Genomic DNA, 22,679 nt, shown 5'->3' with positions numbered 1-22,679 from the left:
AGCTCTGGCTTTCATTGCCATCCAATGAAACCACCGTTCCCCAGGGTCACCAGCCCACAAGGTTCCTCTCAATTTCCTTACAATCTCACCACAGTGACATAGTGCTCTGTCCCATTAATTACAAACACAGGATAATAATGTGATCATCTTCGGTATTGACCCGTCTTCCTGGCAGAGCGTTATGATATCGACTCTTTCCAGCCTAATAACACTAATGATGATGACAATGGCCGTTTCTGTTCTACGGTTTCCTATTCCCCTGAAATCCCTGTGCTGTTAACCATTTCTAGACTGAGCAGATTTTCCCTTGGACCGCGCTCTCTGAAAATCCTGTGTCACGGAATTTAGTCTGAAAATGAACCAATTTGTCAATTGTTAGCTTCGTGAACATGTCACAGTTTACCATATGAATTTGTCCCTTGTTCTGCCTGCGCATTGATTACATCATGATCTCATGTTTTTCTATTGTTTCTATCTGTTGCAGGTAAGTGACTCCAGCTGCTCATATAGACCATGAGATTGTGTAAGAGTAAGTTCACAAAAACACAATTTTTTTCTAATTCATCATTGTCTGGTTTAGGCTAATTGGTCAGAGAAACAAACATCCCTCTCGACACCCACCAAATAAATGTACGTTTTCAGAGGGTTTCGTTACATATAACTGAAGCGATGCAATTATCAAACATAGCCCTTTCTGCAGAAATTCAGTAACTGCAATGTACTTTAGTTTAACAGCAGAAAAAGAAGGCCGTAAAATTCCTATGTAAGCTTCTCAGGTACTCAAGCTTCTCAGTCGGATCCCGTAAGATGGAACTCAATAAGAATAGATAAAGTTTACTTTGTCGACTGAGCGAGCCGATACTGATACAGTAAAAGTTACTTTCTATTGGTTTTCCATTTCCTTGTCCAGATATCGTATTCTTGTTCGGACATGACTGAGCATGGCAATAGGGGATGTCACGTGTCCGTTATCTGGAATGACATGAAATGTTTGGTTTGTCAGTGTTTTAAGTCCTCAAGCAACTTGGCAGATTTCTTGCACAAATTTGACTAAATAAAGACATTAATGAATCCAACATGAAATAACCAGGTGACTTGATTGTGTAGACGGGTGTGGTATTATTGTGTCGGCAATGTTTATGAAAATGCAATAATAAACCACCATTGAAGCTTTACGCTCGGTAGCATATCGATATTAGATAACGTAGTTTGGAAATTATAATTGCAATTTCTATGGCGTAATTTCAAATATCGATGTTTTTTAAAAGTGTTTGTTGAGGTAGAGTTTACCAAGGTAGCAACACCAACTGCTGTATGCATCCATTCAATGTTTCAAGCTTCAGTGCTTCAACTATCTCATCTAATCTTAGCGGGAAATGCAGCAGAAAATCGCTGAATCAGGCCTAGTAGATACGTCTTTTATGCAAATCCCAGCATAATTCGTGCATAGCATAACTTGTCGATTGCCCGCAGCTCAGGTCACAGCCATGTATACCGACAATGTCAGGAGGCGAAGTATCTCGCACCTCATGATTACAATACAGGTCACCCGATTTCTATAACCGCCCAATAATCAGTGTGTAACAGATCTGTGTTATTTTTCCAGTGATTGCTACACTCATCTGTAGTAATTGCTTCCCCAAATTGGCTCCAATTTCCTCTCAACAGTAGTAGTCTACTGCTAGGTCAATTGTTTCCCATTGATTGGTTTGTGTTGCTTATCATTGAGAGGTTTGATTTTAATTCACATTCAACCAATCACAGGTTAAGTTCCCCCCCCCCCCTGCCTAGCTTGCTCACAAGTTCACAACCATTTCATTTTCAACATGGAAGTCGCAGTTGCCGAGAAACAATTTCAAATGTTTACCTGGCCTTACTTGAGATGCCCCCTGGAAAGGCTTTTCACTACTCAGACACATATCCTGTAATCGCTTATGAAATTTTCTCGCTACATTTTGCATCCGTTACGCCATTCCCAAGAAAAATCATTCCTTTATTGAGGCCGTTCCAACCCTTCTTGAACCATGTTTCCTCTACAAGGTCTGATACAATTTTATGAATTCTTGATGCCAGCAAGAGTGAAACAGACTACAAGGTACATTTCATCCTTATACAAGTCAACATGGCTGTTTATCGTCAATATAAATGTACGTACTTTTGTTTCTCGTTTGATGAAATGCGTCGCAAATTACATTATCTCGATGATTGCTTGCCTCCGCTACGCCAGCATGATAATAAGAAAAGTAAGTCGTAAGTCTGAGATGCACTTCACCCGATCTTCATATTATTACATTACACCAAGATTTCTCCCATACCCCGTGATATTCAAGATCCTACAGAAAAAGTGTGCCGATGTGATAACGTTATGCTTGCGATTTCGAGCCGTTCTAAAGGTTATTAATGTTTACATGGTTAATTGGTGTGTAATGGTTCCTTTACCGCTTTCCCTTAGTCAATCAAGCTTTGTTAGTTCGGGATAAGTTCATTACCCCTCTAGATGAAGTGCCAGATTTTGCCCTCTCTGAGGTATCGTGACAGCGACAAACCTGGAGCTGAGGTAAAATGAAATTACGTCGGATTGGCTGTGGCGGCAGGTTGTGAGAGAGACCCGCAGAGTTGTGTTTTAGTTACAAATTATGAGGGTTTTATGGTAACTATTGAAATGGTCAAAATCCAAACCAGAAAAAGTTTAGAATTGTCGTCTGTGGGATACTCTATTTGTGCTACAGTATTCCCTCCTGGGCCTTGAAAAACCCTGACATAGAAATATGTGTCGAAATTGAGTGAACAAAGTTAGAAGTTTCAAATTCTGAAAAAAGTAAACAATTCGTGTCAAGTAGGACATTATTAGCCCTATTGGCAATATATTGGATGATTTACAATTTGTTGTAGGAGGAACCTGGATACCCTAGAGGAAGCCTAGACTGCTGTCAGAGTCACCCTGTGTAGAACATGAGGAAATGCTTGACTGGAATTGAAATCTTGACCACAGTGGTGATACTGGCCCAGGATGACACAGGCGCTAATTTCGAACATCAGTTTTTCCATTTGGCCACTCTGACGGCCCTTCCATCATTGGCAGTAAATGGATAAAATGCCTGTGTATTCACTCCCTGAAGTCACAACGATCCCCACAAGCTGTTCCCTAATCTAAGACATTGAGATCACATAGGTTACTCTTGCATCTAGCAATTTGTCATCCTCATGCATTCTTTATACGCTGTCTTACCCCCATAGCCATAAATCTGAATTAGTAACAAGTTTTTGCTCTTAGCTGAGTAATGGTGAGGGAATATAAGAGAAACCGTATTTGCTCTGTTCATCAGTGACTGTGAGGGTTTTTTTCCCCGGACAAGCACAGCATCACTTTTGCCACACAGTTTGAGCATTGCTTGTCTGTGATGCATGTTGCGGATGTTATAGAAAAAGGGTCAGAAATTGTCTCGGTTTGTCGCTTTCACAGGCTACATATGTTGGGTTTCGTACATCTGTCGGCCCAAAAGTTGTCTTCCAAAAGTCTATGTGTGCTTTTTTGTGCGGGCGTTTGCCCAGAGGTTTTGGACGTTTCTTGTTACAGATGCCAGAATATTGCTCATACAGGCCTGAAGCAAGCCTCTTTTGCTCTCTGTCAGTCCGAAACAGACTTATCTCTACAAAGGAAATCGGATGGGAATCTAAGTAAATCTCATAAGATGTCGAAACTTCTATCCAAAGTATAGTATCGAAGACTGTCGATGTGATAAGCATATGTCAAAATCATACTATCAAAATATCTACTCTAACCAGAGCATTGGTAAGTAATGAGTTTTTGGTAAATCTTATAAGTACAAGATTCCGTCATTATGTATGAAAGGCAACTTCAAAGAATAAAGATCAGAGTGTCTGGAGCAGGTCAATTCTGAGCAAATGCTTCACTAATGGGCCAGATATATCAATAAGCTTTGATATGTCAGATGTTCACTAGGAGGGTTTTGGCTGACATTGGTTTGAGCGATCAGACAGGGGCGGATCCAGGAGCTGAAATTTTATGGTAAATATTCTTTTAAAATTATGAGTTTTTTTGGGGGGGTTCTGGTGCCCCCAACAGGCCAGTAACATCAAATGGCACGTAACCGTAGTGGCATACAAAAAGTTCCCTTGGGATTTTGGACTTTTCGCAGACAATGTGGAAGTGTTCTTGCTGTAGAAATCATTGGGTTAACAGTATCCAACTCAATCATTCCACTAGTTGGCTGGCTCCATGAAGGTAGCTTAGTTTATAAAGCGATGTGATAGTTTATCATTTTGTGATCAATTTTTAATCGGTATCTCATCGCTGCCTTGACTGTTTATCAGTGAACGCTATAGTATCATAAATATCACCAGCTGTGTTATTGAACATGCACCTAATCTGTTACCAGTCTTTGATCACTTTAACCCTTTAAGATTTAGCCCCCCTCCCCCCTCGCTGCCTTCTCCCAATTCCATTCAGTGGTAGGTCCTGGGTGGTGGAAACAGTGAATGAGATCATCATCATGGTCGCAGGCTTTTAAATTGCTCATTCGTTGGGCACTTCCGGGTAAAGGATTTGACTCTCCTGACTTCAGCCCCTTGACTTCTCCACCATTGGTTAGTCCTGGACCATAAGAATGCTAACATAGTATGTCGAGTTCTGATGGTAACCCAAGCAGATCATGACGTGGTTTCAGCTGTCGCCATCCAGGGTATAAGCGTGACTGGAAGCACCTGTTTCCCCCTGCCCCAGACCCCAGGACAGCAACTTTTAAAGCAATGCACAAAAAAGGAAATTGTAAAAAAAACACAGGGCCCACCAAGTTGAAGCTTTGACTACCTTGCCAACCTTATTCACTGTCTTTGTTCCTTTCTCTCCTTATTGTTCTCCTTGTTATTACCAGTTCTATCTTGTAGAGTTTTGACCATCCTAACGTGATCGATGATAACAGTACAAAAGTTCTAGATAAATGTGTGGCAATTCTAATTCTCTTTACTCTGAACTGGTCTTCTCAGTGTGTCAATACTTTCAGTTATTTTTTAGGGTTCATCTTGAGAGAATGTTATGTTAAGTTATAAAATACCTCTGGCTTTAGAAAAATAAAACTAGTGTCAACAACTTGATGCACAGTTAGGAAGTGTCTTTGTTCACAAGGTAAACAACAGGAATCACTACAAAAAAATCGTAAATTTTTGTCCTGTCTGTGCAGGTATTTCCCCAGAAACTGAATTGACTGTGTGAAAAGTTTGTTGGGATGTTGTCCTTGATGCTCCTCCTGGTTGTGATATTGTCCTTGACGCTCCACCTGGTTGTGATATTGTCCTTGGTTCTCCTCCTGGTTGTGATGTTGTCCTTGATACCCTTTCTTGGCTATTGTGACCTCTGATGTTGATGTCACTCTGGTTGTGCTATGTGTCTCAAAGAATGGACAAGTGAGCCCCCCCCCCCCCCCCAGTAACATTACATGCCATTGTAGTTCAAGTACACGTCACAGGTGATAAAATCGTTTGGCAGTTGTGTATTTGTCTAAGGTGGTTTGCTTTTCACTCTCATGCTGTCACGCCATGAGAGTTTGTGTTGTCACTCGACCACTGTGCCAACACAGAATATTTGGCACGTCTTGGACACAAACACTGCCCCAAATCTACCTAATGAAAGTCAAATAATTAGCTGACTGCGATTTTCTCATGTCGATGAAAATTCTTTGTGGGTTTATTTCGGGAATAACCTAGTTAATAATAATAAGTACGAACATGATAATTATGGTAATGAACATGCTATGTTCGTGCATGACCCATTTGGACATGTTTCGTGCAAACGAAAATATGTAATTTTGGCATCATATCAGTCATCTGACCCGAACATGGTAGTGTGACAGTAACTCGGTTTGGGGGGACTGTCACACCACATTGGTGTAAACTCCATCAGACATCTTGGTGTAGCCCACCAATTGTCTACAAATTCATGTCGAATGGCATCAAACGACCATACCTCTTGCTTCGAATTGAATATTCAGAGCCGGTCTTAGATTAGTGAAACTAGAGTAAACAAATGATAAAAAGCTGTTCAGAGTTGTAGCCTTAGGGCAGCAGTTAACATATCCTTTGAGCTAATAGTTGTAGTCACACCATGCACCAGGAAATCATCCATTATTGATTATATGATTTTTTTTGTCTGTCATTTCATTTCATGTCTGTTGTCGCCTTTGATGATTTCATCATGAATATCAAATGGGTTTAATTCTAAGGTAATTAAAACATCAAGCGGTCTGATCTCCATATTGCCTTAAAGACGATAGATTTGACAGAGAGCTAATTAAAGTTCTAGTCTATTTCCTTTGCTATGTAAAATGAACTCCGAAAATCTTATTAAATTTTTCCCAATGCGATATGAGGTGTATGAAATTTTCCAGGCAATTTGTGTTTTTTTGGCATCATTTCACTTTTGTTCAGTATGTGAGATCGGCATCAATCAAAATTCAGAAATGGGGGTTACAAATTCTGCTAATCTTTACAAAACTATGGTGGCAGGGGGTTAATACAGTTAAATAGTTGTCCATAACTGTAAGGAACAGTTTAATCTCCCAGAAACCTTAATCGTGCTGTTTTTCGGAATTAATTAACTTTCCCCTCAGTTAGTGTTTCCATTTAATTCCATTCTTGATATTCGTCACCTGTTTATTCAACTAGGCCTACGCTGTCATGGCACTGCACAAATTATATAGAATTCGAGGGAAGTGAAAAATTGCATAAATGTCCATTTATATAGCATGTAGTTTTAGGGCTAGGAAAACACTGCAGGGTAATCAGAGGGTATTGGCTTATTCTTTAAAGCACATTGTGTTTTTAACAATCTACCCTCGACACATAACGCCCTTTGTTACTCGTGCTAAACCTGTGGCAAAATACTCCACAGTTCACATTGTAACCTATTGCCCAATCAGAGAATGAAATGGGCCGCGCTTGATCGCCCATGAGATGACCCCCATTAACTAGCATATGCTGAAACGACCCCATTTGTAGTTTGAATTCTGGTAGTGATGTATAGCTTATATGAACAGAGTTACCAGAACCATGGTTTACTTCATCCCGGGGTGAAGGTAGGTCTTTTTTCTTCGTCTTATCCCTCCGTAGGACCCGTCGTACCCCCCTGTGGAAATTTCGAGGATTTTTTCCCGTTTGTTTACATGGAACTAGGTCGATCTACTACCACACGTGGTTGTGGTTGACTTCTCGGATACTGGTGTACAGCCATTCACTGTGTGTATTGTGCGAATACAATCTCTACTGGCCACCACTGTGTTGTGCATAAAAAAGGTATGATTGGGTGTAGAATTGTGTCTTCCCTGATTTTGGTGTAGAATCTGGTATTTTTGTGATGTTCTGGCTAATGAGGGTGTCCGTCAATATACTGTATATTACGCATTTATCAGTGATCGAATCAGGTCTTGATCGCATTGATTGTTATGATCGTGATGTTGTTGTCAATCAGATAGGTCAAATATTATCGAATCAGTCAAATCGCGTATTTCCCTTCTTTGATATGGTGTACCCATTAACCCGATTATGTCCATGTCCGCTTATATTAATGTTGGGTACACAGAACCAGAAAGGATGGTTGTCAAAAAAGGAGATGGGGAATTTTAACCCTCAGTGTCAATGAGAGGGCCATGATTATCAATCAGCTCATAAAATGGGCTTTGGTTTTCGTGATTTTCTCAGATATCTATGTAACTTTATGACCTCTGTTTTAATTGCTGTATCCATGATACCAAATTTGGTATCCTATTATATGATTGCTTGAGTAGAAGCAAACTTATGATAGGGGTCCAATGTTACAGTGTTGAAATTATGTTGGTGTTACTAAATTTGGGTGGTCACATGAGATATATTTTCCGATCAGGAACTATAATAAAATGGCGCACCTTTATATCAACAAAGCAATGACAATATATGTAGATTCATCCACAGATTAAAATGACAATACAGTTAACACTATTGACTCAACCAAAATTCTCTAGATTCTTAAGGTTACTCATGCCCTGCGACACAATAGTGTTTCGACAGAAGAACAAATCCAGACTAGGTTTAGATGGGTTTGAGGTTTTGAATGGGGCACTACAAGTGCAACTTTGAAATACGTTAATTTTGGTCTTCACGATAAAAAAACCAGAATTTTTATGCCACGTGTTCTAAAGATAGGATTCACCACTATGTCATGAGCCCGTCATTATATGCCATCATCAGATGTTGACCCTTAATTTCCCAAGCAATTACTGGAATGTCCTTGTCTACTCCGACAAAAGGGACAATTATCTCAGTAGTAATATGATGTAATTGGCTGCCCATGTCATGATAAACCTCTGGAAATACATACAGGAATGCCACGGATGTGCTACAGATTTCTTTGTGATATCAGAAAATCTGGCCCAGTCTATTTTACAGCCATACTCATGTGCGGAGTGCATTAAAAAGTAAAGATACAGCAATATTTTAGCAATGTAAAAAAAATGTGTGGACATTTTCTTTTGGTTAGGGCTGTACATTCAAGATGTTGCCTTCTCTGTCAGCCAGGTGATACCTACCTGCATTAGTGATGATGTAATACATAAATATCATAAATATGTTATATGATGATATGGTGATATAACAGTTTATCAGACCCCGGTGCTGTAACTAAAGGTGCATGCAGTATGTATAGAATATACTGAATATAACTACAGACTGCTTCTGTAAGTTGTAATTTAAGAGTTTACATGGAAATGCCTGCTGGGCTCATCAGGGTCCGCAGTCTGCCTGGCTGGCCCCAGATCAAATTTGTTTCCACATCATAGTATATCTTGTAGGGGGGAGGGCTTCTGGAGAAAACTGGCTATTGCCATCTTCCGTTCAGAAGGTTCAGACGATATTGCTTGCAGGCCTGTTTCTAAATACCATTAACATATTGAAGAAATCCCACAATTTGTTTTTAGCCATTAGGCCTACCATTGGAATAACATTAACAGAAGCCTAAAACAAATTCCCAAAAGAAAAACAATTCAGAGAATCCTTTATCTTTTCTGGTTGTATAGTGAAACCACACATGTTGCCCAAACCTTCCCTTGTTAAGCAATAAGAGATGCACAGTAAAAGCCAAACATGACCTTTGCAAGATTTAACTGTTGTTAATCTTGGCTTACCCTAAGCCTGTTCCAAGCCAATCTACCCTTGCTGGGCTAGTAAAAGAGAGGCCCAACCTGATACTCCGTATTCACTGTTATGGTGAGTTCCAGTTATTTACTGGCTTTGCAGGGTATTTGGTGGTCAGATACCAGGCCCCGTCATTGTCAAGGAGCTGCTGTGGATTAAAGAGGCTTGGACTCTCGGCTGTCAGGCAAGAGGTCCCCGGTTTGAACCCCACAGTCCTTACAAGACTTTAGGCCTCCTGGTCAGAAATTCTCAGGTTGTATCTAATTCAAGTTTTACTGAAAGGTTTCTTGATAGACAGGGTAAAATGTGAAGTCAGATGACAGCCTCTACAGTAGATGCGTATACTCCCCCTAAATGTAGTTGGTAAGATGCGAAAACCTTGGTGGCCAAGCTGCCGTAGTTCAGTTGATATCAGACTATAAACCCAAACCTATTGTATTTATCATTCATTGCATTATCATTTCACATCCTCTAAAAACGTGTTCTGCATATTTGTGGAGCAAAAATGAGTGTTAGATATAAAGTAAACACAGAAAAGTATAAACATTCACACCCTGTTCATGGTCCATAGCCCCAGGCAGTGACTGGGCCATGAACTGGCTACATCAATGGATGTTTTTATTGCAATTGGTAGCTTTTGCATTCTTTCCTCCAAGGTGTGACAAGTTATTATGTAATCAATGAGTGTTTGTGTGACAGCTTGCGCTGAGGTGTATGTAACAAGCGGCAAAAGGTTCATGTAGTTGTTACCATGTACATATTATAAGCATCACAAAAAGCTATTTAAATGCAGTAGTAAAATCAGCCTGCTTTTGCTGCAAAAAAGTGAAATGAACCATCTGTTAACTCAACTGTGGTATCCAGGTCCGACTACATTTGATATGGATTATAAAAGACCAAAATAACTGAGTGAGGAACAAAATTAAAATTGAGTCAGCTTTCAAAAATTCTTGTGTAATTAGTTGATTAATGTAATAAGCGAAAGCGACGCAATGATGAATATTCAAAATAGTGTCCTCATCTTAATCCCATCCATTTGGATCATGCTGTACGAAATTGATGTAAATTTTTCAGAAGTGGAGTGAAAAATTGCAAACTTGCTATTAAGATTGCTCATTAGTTTTGATAAGTTGTCGGTGGTAATGTTGCATTAATTTCAACGTATTAATTGGGTTTTACTGGCGTGTAGATGATGTGACGTGCATGATGTGATTGGCATCGAATAAATCGAGGATATTCCATCTATTTTGCTGGTTAATGCTGATTAAGGCTACGTGAATTTAATGCGAAACAAGTACAATCAAATGGAAATGAGCTATGATATCAATTTAGATTTGAATCACAATCTTTTTGGTCCGCAAACATTACCTGCTTGACGGTGTTCAAATTTGATCGTTATCATGTAGCAGAGCTGAACCATGCAGAACCAATCGACCATTCCATCTACCTCTCTTTCCATCTCAGGAACTTTCAGAATGAAATATCTTTTTTCGCTAGGATCCACCTTGCCACCGCTTCTGCCTTATTCCTTTATAAAAAATATTCTCGTGCGGTTAATTGATGGATAAATGGCATGCACTTTATTACAAAAACGAATACCGTTCATTAAATGGAAGGTCGATTTGTGATCATTACTTTTGACAGAAAGATATTTGGATTGATTCTTCTTCTTCAGCGTTCGCTCTGCACTTGGAGGGGTCATTCTCCTAGGAGTAATCCTCCTCCAAGGCGGGATGAGCGTATCCTGCGTGCCACTACGGTTAGGCGCCAATTGGGTTTATTGGTCTAGTGGTCCGACTTTGGCGAGAGAGATAGAGTCCACGCAAGCTACTCATGTTTCTCACTTGGTGGGGTCTTAGCTTGCCCTGGCATAGACACCAGGTACAAGGAACCTCGGTTTTGAGTCTCATTCGAAGGACTGTGAAGAGCCAGGAATTTTAGTTCCTTGAAAGCCACGCCGGTTCATCCAGACATACGATCATGGGTTCTTCCCGGGATCGAACCCGGGCCCTATTGCGTGGTGGCCAGCAGTGTAAACCACTAGGCCATGAGGCTCCTTATTTGGATTGATGAAATGCAGCGTTCTGGAGTCTTGGTACCAAGTTGAGGTAAAATTTCCTTCTAAACTTTCCTTGAGAATCTGAAAAATCGTTTTATGTTCCTCCCAAGAAATGCTTGTCGAAACCAAAGTGGAGGTAGTGATAGATCACATTGATAAAAAAATTTATTTTCTAGATTCTCTACTTTACACCAAGGAATGTAGAACCTCGCCCCCACTATTGTTAAAGGCCGGGGTAGGCCAATATATCTAGGGTGAGTTTAGGGTTACCCTTGCGGGACTCCATCGACCCTGAGCCTGCCTATCGTAATCTTTGAATAATACTGCGATTCTTCCCCGAAGTACCATGAAAAAGACGTCTGTGATAAAATCGATGAACGAAATGCAACCTAATCTTCGCTCGTTGCAATGGCTCCCCAGAACAAGTGCTGCAATTTGAGAAAGATTTGCGAAATCTTCATTCTTTTTGTGCTTCCATTGTCGTTGCTATGGGGAGTAATCTTTGCGGCAGTTTATGATGGACGATACATCAATATTACCTGCTCAAATTTTCTACATTTTGTCAGCTGTGACGCAAAAAGCATGTTGAAAATTGAATGCATTTGCACAATGTCTTGCACTTATTTGTCAAAAGTTTACTGCCATCGGTAGTTTGGACACAAAGGTGAATTATGGCTGATGGGTATTTGCCTGTAAAAAGCTTAGATGTGGAATATGAGTGGAAATCATCACAAAAGTGAAAAAATACAATACAGGTATTTTCTAAATAATGATGACATACAAATCATGTGACAAAGCATGGTTTAATCCATGGTTGATGTAACTGACAAACGGAAAAAACATAATATCACATTCAGACGTGTTATGATTCATGGATATTACATAACAGGAAGAGTTTCTCTCTGTCAATTTACCTCTGCATCATTTAGGCAGTCACAGTATCAAAGTCGTAGCAAAAAAATTTGCTCGATTCCAGACTCCCATATCATGATGTCACAGTTGGTGCAGTGTCTTCTTTCTCTTTGATCTCGAAGCGTCTGACAAACATCAAAGAGTTTGGGTGATCTTCTTTTTGGAATCCTGTGACATTGTCAATAACTAGGGTACTTTTTTTCATGCTCAGTCTTGACAAGTTTTGTTTTCATAAGCACTTCTTGTGCTGGTAACCATAAGCTTGCACTGAAGTGACTGATTTATACTAACTCAACCATAGTTTATATCAGCAGAATCACGACTTTGACTGTCGTTGACAAAGAGTTAACATTTTTGAGAGCACTGTGCCAGATGTTGACCTCTCAGTCTGTGAAGCTTCTCTCCAGACCAGATGCTTTTTGTTTTTCAACCAATCGTATTGATCGGTACATGACTTGTCCAAGTACCAAGCTTTCTCGAAACTTAAGCCAAATATGGGCTGGCAAACATTGCGGCCAACAAAATAATATTCAAGGTTTACTATGTAAACTTTCTGTGAACAACACACAGATGTTATTCAACAGTTGTGTACATCAACCCAATTAGTTCTCTGATTTCACATGCACAGGTTCATACCCAAGTTCATGATGCCCTTTTTTTCCAAAATTCAGATAGGATTATGCCAATAATTTTTAGAAAGCTTTGCAATTGATGCAAAATGCAGTCCGTGGGACAAGGTTTATTATCGAGGTTGGTTGGTCCGCAGATCCTGGTGCAAATTCCTCAACAGAGTATAAAGGATTAAAAATTGACAGCGAATTTACTTGGTTATGGTCGACGCTTTGAGCTCGAACCTCATCATAATTGTTATGAATCCTATGCCATGTACGGATTAACATATCTCGTGATAGACGGCAAGGAACATTTTCCATATTAACTGAACTGAATCATGGCGATGCTGTCTTCATTACCCACAATCCATCACTTCCTAATAGCCGACACAAAGCGGATGTCGGATCCAACTGATTAATTTGTCTGTCCGCAGCGTGCGCCAAAGAAATTGACGAGTTTTCCTCTGTGCTGTCATAACTTTCATATTGATAAAATGGGGGTTCCAGACCCCCTTTCTCATGGAGGGTATAGATCTTGTGGCCAGGAAGTGGCATCTGCAACATTCTAGATTTTGGTCAACTTTTCAGTCTGAAGTGGCTGCCCTAGACACGCCACAGGACTGTCAGAAAATAAATCTTTTAAGACCAAAGATGCCTTTTGGACACCTCGTAAATGACTGTTTTAACCACCTCTGCATGCAGCAATCAGTCTTAATGTCAAGCAATCCAGACATCACTACTAAATCTCAAATGAGGTGAAAAATGACATCGTTTGCGTGGCAATGATGGAGAATAATTTTCAAATGCCTCAATTGATAAAGATTGACAACCCGCGGTGATTTATAACACCACAGTCATAAACTCGAGAAAATCAATTTACCCATTTTTCCTCGTCAACTTGTCTTGGATCATTGATCGTGTGTTACTTGTGGCTGAAGGAAGCGGCCCTGCACGATCATCTCTAATCAAATCCAACACCATCAGCTTTCGATCAATCGGCTTGACTTTGAATCAATTGATCTCAGCATATTACGTGTCAATCATCGCAAACACAGACACTATTAGACAATATTTGCCGAAGTCCTGTGATTTGATTGGGTCAGGGCAAGAACTTCTTTGACTATCAGATGGCTGGGTCGTGTGGTTCAGCCAGTTGTTCTTTGACCATCAAATGGGGTCGTGTGATTCAGCCAGTGGTTCTTTGATAATCAGATGGGGTCGTGTGGTTCAGCCAGTTGTTCTTTGACCATCAGATCGGGTCGTGTGGTTCAGCCAGTTGTTCTTTTACCATCAAATGGGGTTGTGTGGTTCAGCCAGTTGTTCTTTGACCATCAGATGGGGTCGTGTGGTTCAGCCAGTTGTTCTTTGACCATCAGATGGGGTTGTGTGGTTCAGCCAGTGGTTCTTTGACCATCAGATGGGGTCGTGTGGTTCAGCCAGTTGTTCTTTGACCATCAGATGGGGTCGTGTGGTTCAGCCAGTGGTTCTTTGACCATCAGATGGGGTTGTGTGGTTCAGCCAGTGGTTCTTTGACCATCAGATGGGGTCGTGTGGTTCAGCCAGTTGTTCTTTGACCATTGTGAACACATTCTGATAATGACAACCAGGTTTAGCCGTTTCTTCCAAGAAAAAAGATACTGCTATGCGGTGGCTCGGCCGGACAGAATCTGATTAACTTTCATCATATCCATTTGTGTCTCGAGTGATTGCTTACTTTTCTCTTATCATGGACTACCGGGGCATTATGAGGAAGCACTCTGGCCTCCTCACCTGCATGGGAAGTTGGCTGTTGCTGATGCTGTGGTGACATAGTAATACCATTTGGATGAGTTTTGCAAAAATGACAGATTTTAGTCTCAACTATGCATTTTCTTCACTGAGTGAGCAGCCATCCTTGGTAAAGCATCACTCAGTTGCAGCAGAAAATCTATCAAAATTTGAAAACTGTATTGTAAACATCCAAGCGTCTGCCTTCTCTGTAAACCTAACAATGGATAGAATTTATAATTTATTTCAATCTTGAGGTCTAAGTTCTTCATGTTAAAAAAGTTAGAATGTCGTGTCTGTGTGCATTGCATCAAGTGTAGTCAGGTCTATTAGCACACTCCCGCGATTAGAGCAGCTAGCGAATCATTTGTGGCTAAATTGCACATCGGAGACATTTTTGACGTGAAGCAACATTAGTAGTTGACTAAAGGGATGCTCCATAGCATGTCTGGCTGTCATTGAAGGATGCCCTTGACAGCTTGATACCAATCCACATTCCTTGGGGCAGATTCATCCGATTACCATCTCAATCACTTTAGTGTGAGACTTCATTGTTCCTTTGAAGAGAAGTTCCTATCTCCGATGTTTGGCCCATTTTCTTCTCCCCAGGTTTGCTTCATCAGGTGGCCAGAATCCTTGAAATCGACCTTTTTGTTGTTGTACGGTCCCTTATTGTTCAACATCAGATCTGATCTGATTTCTCTTTGATCAGTTTGGCACAACCGCTAGGATCAAGATGACACTACTCAGTGTCGTTTCATTTTTACTGTCTTGCAACGATTCAAAGGTAGATGATGAAAGAACTGTCATGTAGTTAAACTTTTGGCTTTATTCTTGGTGATGGAAGGACTTCCGCCCCAGAATGTGATATTCTGTTTCATCTGAATCGTTTGTGAAAGTTTAGCCTTGGTATTCATGTATCTAAAGATCTTTTCCAGATTCTGTTGGACAAGACTGCACTTGCTTCACTGCTCTTTCCTGTCAGCAACCATGATGAAATGATTCATGCGTCTGCTACCTCATGGTGTTGATAGTGTCATAACTTCAACCACGGTCCCTTGTCTCTCACTTTCCGCCCGATTGTTACGTTAACCAAAGACAGTGGTGTTAGAACATGGCTCAATGGTCCAAAGTGTTGTTTGAAAAAAAGAATTATCTTTTGACTTAAAATGAGAACATTTTGTTTGAAGCCAGGATGAATGCTAATGTTGGGAAGCTCTTTGAGGTATTTGGTACGAGGCATATTGGCAAACAGGTATAGTCATTGAGTGAGGATTCAGAACTGCTTAAACCTTTTCAGGTATTTTTTCTTTGATATTTGCTTCTTTGTCCTCCCTGTCTCATTTTTATGTGTGGGTCGTTTTTAACTTGAATACAATCTCATGTTTGATTTCAGTTTTAATAACGGGTCAAGTCTGAAACTTCGAGTGTGTTTGCATGAATCAGGTAATCAAGGAACCTGCTGCATTTGCTTGAACTGAATTTTGTTCGCGGTTACTTGATGAATGTTCCGTAGTGGCATGTGTGACCCTTCATTCCCTTGAGGTTTCATCAAGTCTGAGACCCGTATTTATCCTTCATGTTTGGTTCCTTCCTTAATTACAGGCACAGTTTAACCGTAGATACCAAGATTGCTGAATGACGAGTCTAAATATGCAGGTAAATGTTTTCTCCGCATCGGTGTCCTGCGTCTTGTGCCCTGGAGCCTGTCACTGATGTCATCCACATCTTGGTTGTTATGCATGTACTGAAACATCGGTCCGGAGACGTTACAACTCATTGGCTGGCAGCACTGGTGTCTTGGTAACAGACTGGAAATTCAGATTGGCCCTCTAGTGGTGGAGTCGCTGAACTTTGTAGATTTATGGGGTCAGCCTTTGTTGATTACGTTGCCAAGAAAAGTCATGTGGCATCGCAGTCAACAGAGACTTCACCCCTCAGCAAAGTACGATGACTTCCAATGCTAGAGGTGTCGTTAAGAAAGAGGAAATTCATCAGGATCAGCCATCTTTGAAAGTGGCAGCACTGCTCCATTGTTGATACATTTCATAATCATTCCAAGACGAGTGCTGCCATCTTCAGGTTTTAACGGCTCCTGACAGGTTTTACAGTCTTCCATTACAGGACCGGTGCTGCCACCCGGAAGAGTTGTTACGTCTCCTGGTGGGTGTTACTGTATTTCTCTTACTTAAACCATCATTTTATTCTCTCTCCTCTAGCTTTGAGAGCAGGCCGTCTCGGGCGCATCAAGTGTTACCTGTCATCCTCCGTGTTCCTCCAGTCAAAAGTCCCCATGTCACATTTTAAACAGTTTCTCTCATTTTTGATTACTAGGCGGAATGTTTGTCTCAACCTTACGCTTGTCAGTTACCTTCTTTTTACATTCATTGATCATTGTATCTGATGGCACTGCATCTTATAGTCACTTCTAGCTGTTATCAAGTATTAGAACTACTGTAAAACTCCATTATGTTAGCAAGCCTTGGATGTAAATGGTCTAAAAAGCCCAAAATTGACCAAACTTTCGAAGAAAAAACTATGTTTTTACGGAAATCAACCCAACTGGGCCCGGTTGCTCAATCAGCGCTAAGTGGTAACGTTAGTGTTAAGTCCTAACGCTACTACTGTAAATGAAAAATGCTCAAGTGAGCATCTGCTGCTGTTCGTCCCTGACGCTAAATAAGCAACTGGGCCCAAGTATAAAAAATATCATTCCTTCGCTTCATTCTCGAAATGATATCTTGGCAAGTTTGAGAAATTGCTGCTGATGTAATGGGTTTTACAGTACAGAAATATCAAGTTGCCTTGACTCACGTTTAGATCACCGATCGTTGGGTTGAATGTACAGTGCTCTACCCATTGAGCTCTCGAGGTTCCGTGATTTTCTGTACTTCTAGCTGTTACTGTAAAATCGTTCAAGAGCCATTGTGACTTTCATGAGAGCAGTGTCTTTCACTTTGAAATAGGGAGACAAATACTGCTTTGTCAGCTTGTGAGTCTGGCTCCTGACTGGTTTTACAGTATAGTCACTTATGTGGTCTTGTATTCGAGTTGTAGACACTTTGTACTGTTTTTAACTTTCTCTACTTTGACACGTTTTCGTGGGCTGGGATTGCTCCGTTTGGACACGGTCTTTAGCTAGTAGTGCTTGTAACCTTTTTTCGTTGGTCTTGTGTATATCACTTCTCTTACCTCATGGACTAATTAACATAACGTAGAGGGTAGTGGGCGCATCCCTGATTGCTGTACATATCTTTCCTCATTCATGGTCATACTGAAAATATCGACTATCTGCTGTCACCTTTGATGTACAAAGATGTTGGTCGGTCAGAGATATTGAGAATACTCGGCACCATGTACCATAACCCTGTCCCCGACCATACCAGGCCCCGTATCTTATTATGGTCGGTCAGAGATATTGAGAAGACTCAACACCATGTACCATAACCCTGTCCCTGACCATACCAGGCCCTGTATCTTATTATGGTCGGTCAGAGATATTGAGAATACTCGGCACCATGTACCATAACCCTGTCCCCGACCATACCAGGCCCCGTATCTTATTATGGTTGGTCAGAGATATTGAGAAGACTCAACACCATGTACCATAACCCTGTCCCCAACCATACCAGGCCCCGTATCTTATTATGGTCGGTCAGAGATATTGAGAAGACTCAACACCATGTACCATAACCCTGTCCCCGACCATACCAGGCCCCGTATCTTGTTATGATAAAATTACAAGTACTGGTGGCCCTCCATCATTATATGACCTGGAACTATTTATCCCTCCGTTTAATATCAGAATTATTGTTGTTTTGGACCGAGTATGGTGGATGTTCCGGTCGCAAGTAAGCTCACACCATTGGACTTCAATGTGTGGGACAAACTCAATACAGAAATGCGTTACAGTTGCAATACATGTCCTTGTATACTGATATGATAATTGCATGATACTGGTACATAGAAACTACTACTTAAAAACTTTAATCAAAGCTCTAACATTGTTCTCAAGTACCAGTATGTGAAGTGTCGAGAACAATAATCACGAGCGTTATTCTCTCTTCATGTAATCATGGCGGAGCCGTGATTTTAAATGCGACAAATGGTCAAATTGATTTAACCGTTTAATGATTTTAGCAGCTGTGTTTGAACACTTCTATGTTGAAATGAATGAATAGGGAGGTATATGATATCAGATTTAGAATAAATCTTTAGCGCACTTTAAGTTAGAAGCTCCAAAAAATTGCCCATGTCAGTTCAGATTGGAAACCAATTGCCCCACCTGGGACACAATCGGCTTTGGTCTCAGGTGATGTTGTGAGACTTGGTGGGGGAAGACTTTCTATCTGATAGGCATTCACTTGAAGGCTGATATGGACTATTGTGATATTTCACTGTCAATTCAAATATTATGTAGGCCTATTTATCTTCATGAGTTCTTGTGATAAAGAAGGGTCATAATTCTCACCAGATAATGATTTTGCTTTAAATAAATAAACGACCACGCTTTTGTTTACTTGAATAAAATGTGTGATTGAATCATAAAAGATCTAGAATTGGAATATATCAGCTGTCTGTAATGTTAACATACTGTAGTTTAACGTATGTACACGTTATACTCTGAAAATTCGCCTCTCGATTTTGTTTAAACAGCCTTGCCCTCAAACTTGAATAAAAATCTCAAATCGCTGAACAGTGCTGTGATTTTCTATTAAGGTGTTCTCTTGAAAAGTGTAATGCAATATGTCTGTATGATGAGAACTTTCACATGCCGTGTCCACAAAGTTTAAGTGTTGCGTGCTGCAACAGGCACCTTTCTATCATCGATTCACTTATCTCTTCCTCTGAGAGTAGAATAAAATGCAGGCCATTGAGACACAATTGGGGTTCACCAAAGTATTTACACGAAGAATAGAGAATGTGAGATTTGTATTTTTTGATGACAGGGAGTATAACGCAACACAAACACCCTTAACTATAGGTTTTATTAACCAATGATGTTTTCAGAACCAAATTGTCAGAGGCTTAACTGTGAGGGCAAAGGCTTCTTTGGTTCTCAATTCTCCAGTGTTGTTTTTCTGGAACTTTATGATTCCTTTAACCAAAGAAAGAGCGTCCCTTATTTAAAAAGCCTTACAGTCACACCCCTAAAGTCAACATTGAGCAATAAATAAGCCACATTTACCATTAAAAAATATGTTGGGAACCTTCCCCTGTTTGCCGACAATAAATCTTGGTCGACTTGTCGCCCCATTGGCTCCTTACAGCTCCGATAGCCTCTTGATTACATTGTTTCCAACGGCTGACTACCGATCATAAATAAATTGGCGATGCAATGGAGTATGATGTGGCGGGCGTAGCCGACGCCTTTTAAGACGTTGGTGGTGATGATGAATGGTTTTCTTTAAGCGTGGGTAAGTCTCGATGGCAGGTCCGTCTGAAAGCCGTCTATAATGAGAATATTACGTATTTGATAGATGGCATAGGATTTTTGCATGGTGTTATTGAAAACCCAGTAACTCTGCCCAATTTGAAGAAATATTCTTGACGTCGTTGGATACCCAGAGCCACAATTCTACAAGAACTGCTCAGTTCATTGATTACAATTTCACTCTGTTCATTCCTGAAATAAACTCGTCAGTCCTGTATCAGGACAGAGTTCATCATACTGTATGTGGAGAGTGAATTTCCCCTCGTTTAATCAGGAAGCAGCTATTGTCATAAACGCAAGATCGATCATGTTTAATAGATCGATGGAAAATAGATGGTTTCCTGGATTGAGGAAGTTGTTGAGCTGTCCATTAATGTACATCTGGCGTGTTTGTGTCAATTGACTGGAAGATGTGTCCTCTCAGAGGCTTGCTTCTGTAGCCTGGCCATCATGTTCCATCTGTCAGATATTGACTTCGACAGAAACTTGACTGGCAACTCAAGGTTGGCTCTGCCTTTCAAAGCGGCTCAGCCCATACACTGCTAGAAGACAGATGCCATTACAATGTGTGACAAAAATGAGTCAACTGACCTCTATCTTAGCCAGCCATTGGCTGAACACAGGTGATAGAGACAACCTTGGCTCCTCCAATCTAAATCTGGCCTGATATAAGTCAAACAGCTTAGTTTTATCATAATTTCTCATTTCAGATTTTCAAAACCTGTCATACTTTTGTTCTTTTCAATACCATTGTAAACCATTCTAATTTTCGATTTTGTTTCTTCTCTTTTCATCTGCCTCTCCTTGATGTCATCAGGTATGTATTGAGTTTAATCCTTTAGAGGTGTTGTTGTGCAGGAGAAGAGAGTTTGTTATTGAGGGTGGAGTCCTTTACCCTGTTCCCCTAATGCATCTCAAATGATACGAACCACAGCAAACCTGTATGATTTTACCTCTGAAACTTTCAGTATTATCAAAGTGCTTATTAGTTACCTAAAAAAAGTTTTCTGGTAAATTCGTCATGAGTTAAATATGGCAAAATTTCAGTAATGTGCTCCCTCACCTTAACAAAAGATTTCAAGGAGACACTGTTCGTTTGTGTTTGATCAATAGCATCCATTAGAGCAGGCCATGTTCTCAACTCCAAACGAGCACTTCCGGGGATTGGCTCTGAAAGATGCAGGAAGTTACTGGTTTACCGACTTGTTCATCAAAGCTTTGGTGGTTCAGAGTATGAAGTTGGCTGCACCGATGTTGTTTATGCTATAAACGTTTTAAAACTGTTTTCTTTGTCTTTTTCCCTGAAGTTCCTCATAAATCGTTTGTCTCAAAGCAATTGGTTCCTCTCCTAATGTTTTGGATTATCAATTACCCTCGGCTTTGAGTTAGTTATTTCTGTCATGTTTTCCTTGTTTGCATGCAAGTTATCACAATGGTAGATGATAATGATAAGGCGATGAGGACATTGGTCAACCTGAACTTGTTCTCCAAGGTCATGGGGACCTTCGTTAGTACATGTATTTGTAAGAGACTCTATTCAGCTATCTTTGTCTCGTCATGTTACCATCATCTCAGGGAGGATGTAACCATCCTTAGAGGATGTAACCATCCAACCATCCTCTCTGGGAGTATGGTAGCAAGGTGTCATGAACTTAACCAGCCAACTTCAGTACAAGAAATATATTCTACCAGAAGTTTCTGTTCAAGGCTGTTACACCAAGAGCAAAATTGCCAATAATGATACCCTGTAAAATAGAAGAAATGCAGTATTAGTGATCCAAATTGGGCATGATTTTGGGCAGCGTTTCCGATGAAGCTTGGCGTAGCTATTTCTTCTCAAGTTGATCACTGAGTGATGGCTCAAGTCTACCCTACCTGTCCTCAGTAATCCTCCCCTCCCGTCATAGGCCATGTCCTCTCATCTCCAGTCATCCATCTCTCCCCTTGATCGCGATTGTTCCACTTAGTCTGGGTGCTTCCGCTGTCTAAATACTGCCCCTTCCTGTCGACTATATTTAGGTCGGCTTTCTGCATATTATCTATCCATTAGGGCACACGGCTATTAGAAAGAACCAAGGGGATAACTTGAAAGTGAATGGTATAGATACGGGGACAGTATGCTTGCTACTGTGGTGATGAAAAGGGAAAGGTTATGAGAATCTGCCGAAGGACGGCAGTCAGGGTAACAGCTCCACACAAGCTAGGGGATTCAGTGTCTGCCCTGAGTGTTTTGAACGAACGCTTTGGGACGACACTTTACATATTACATTCTTGAATCAGAGACTTTGGCCCAAATCATGTCAAACTGTGAAGGATGACTGCTAAAACATGCCTTGGGTAGGAACTGAGAGTTGTCAGATGATATGGCAGACGTTGATCGAGAACTCAGTTTGTCAGAGCGAGGATTGATCATGCATTAACAGCAGGTAAATCTCATCAGATCAATCTCCGCGATTGATTCGGGACCAAAAATGGCCGCCGGTCAAGCTTGCAAACATCAAGTGCCATCCGTCTCGGTGGGGTTGAGAAGTTTGATGTAATTGAGGCAGACACTTAAAAAGAGATTTAGCTTTTGAGATCCTGATTTGGGGTTGTAACTGTCAAATATAGTTCCAGTACAGCTGTTTGCAATTTCTGATTCAAGGTTTGATTCACAGCCACTGGTTAAATTTTGAAGGCCATCAATGCAAGGTTGTACCAGGACAGATTTAAGCTG

At 40.6% G+C, this 22,679-nt stretch overlaps 1 protein-coding gene across 14 annotated transcripts in view; it reads left to right on the top strand.

The window, feature by feature from the left end:
* Positions 1-22,679, top strand: part of LOC135486179 (polypyrimidine tract-binding protein 3-like) — a 165,256-nt gene that overhangs the window by 75,348 nt on the left and 67,229 nt on the right. For 2 of the 14 annotated variants that reach the window (XM_064768803.1, XM_064768806.1), the window contains one exon: positions 16,135-16,188. The exons of 9 other annotated variants lie outside the window; for them this stretch is intronic. In XM_064768803.1, the coding sequence (XP_064624873.1) occupies positions 16,168-16,188 (21 nt within the window). In that variant the 5' untranslated portion in view covers positions 16,135-16,167. Of the gene's footprint in view, positions 1-7,028; positions 7,092-16,134; positions 16,189-22,679 lie in introns of those variants that run through there. 3 more of the 14 variants (XM_064768805.1, XM_064768782.1, XM_064768814.1) reach the window with 3 other exon arrangements.

The sequence above is a fragment of the Lineus longissimus genome, chromosome 4 (genome assembly GCF_910592395.1).
Source record: "Lineus longissimus chromosome 4, tnLinLong1.2, whole genome shotgun sequence".
NCBI lineage: Eukaryota > Metazoa > Nemertea > Pilidiophora > Heteronemertea > Lineidae > Lineus > Lineus longissimus.
Note: the sequence above shows the minus strand (reverse complement) of the source record. Positions and strands in the feature narration are given on the sequence as shown.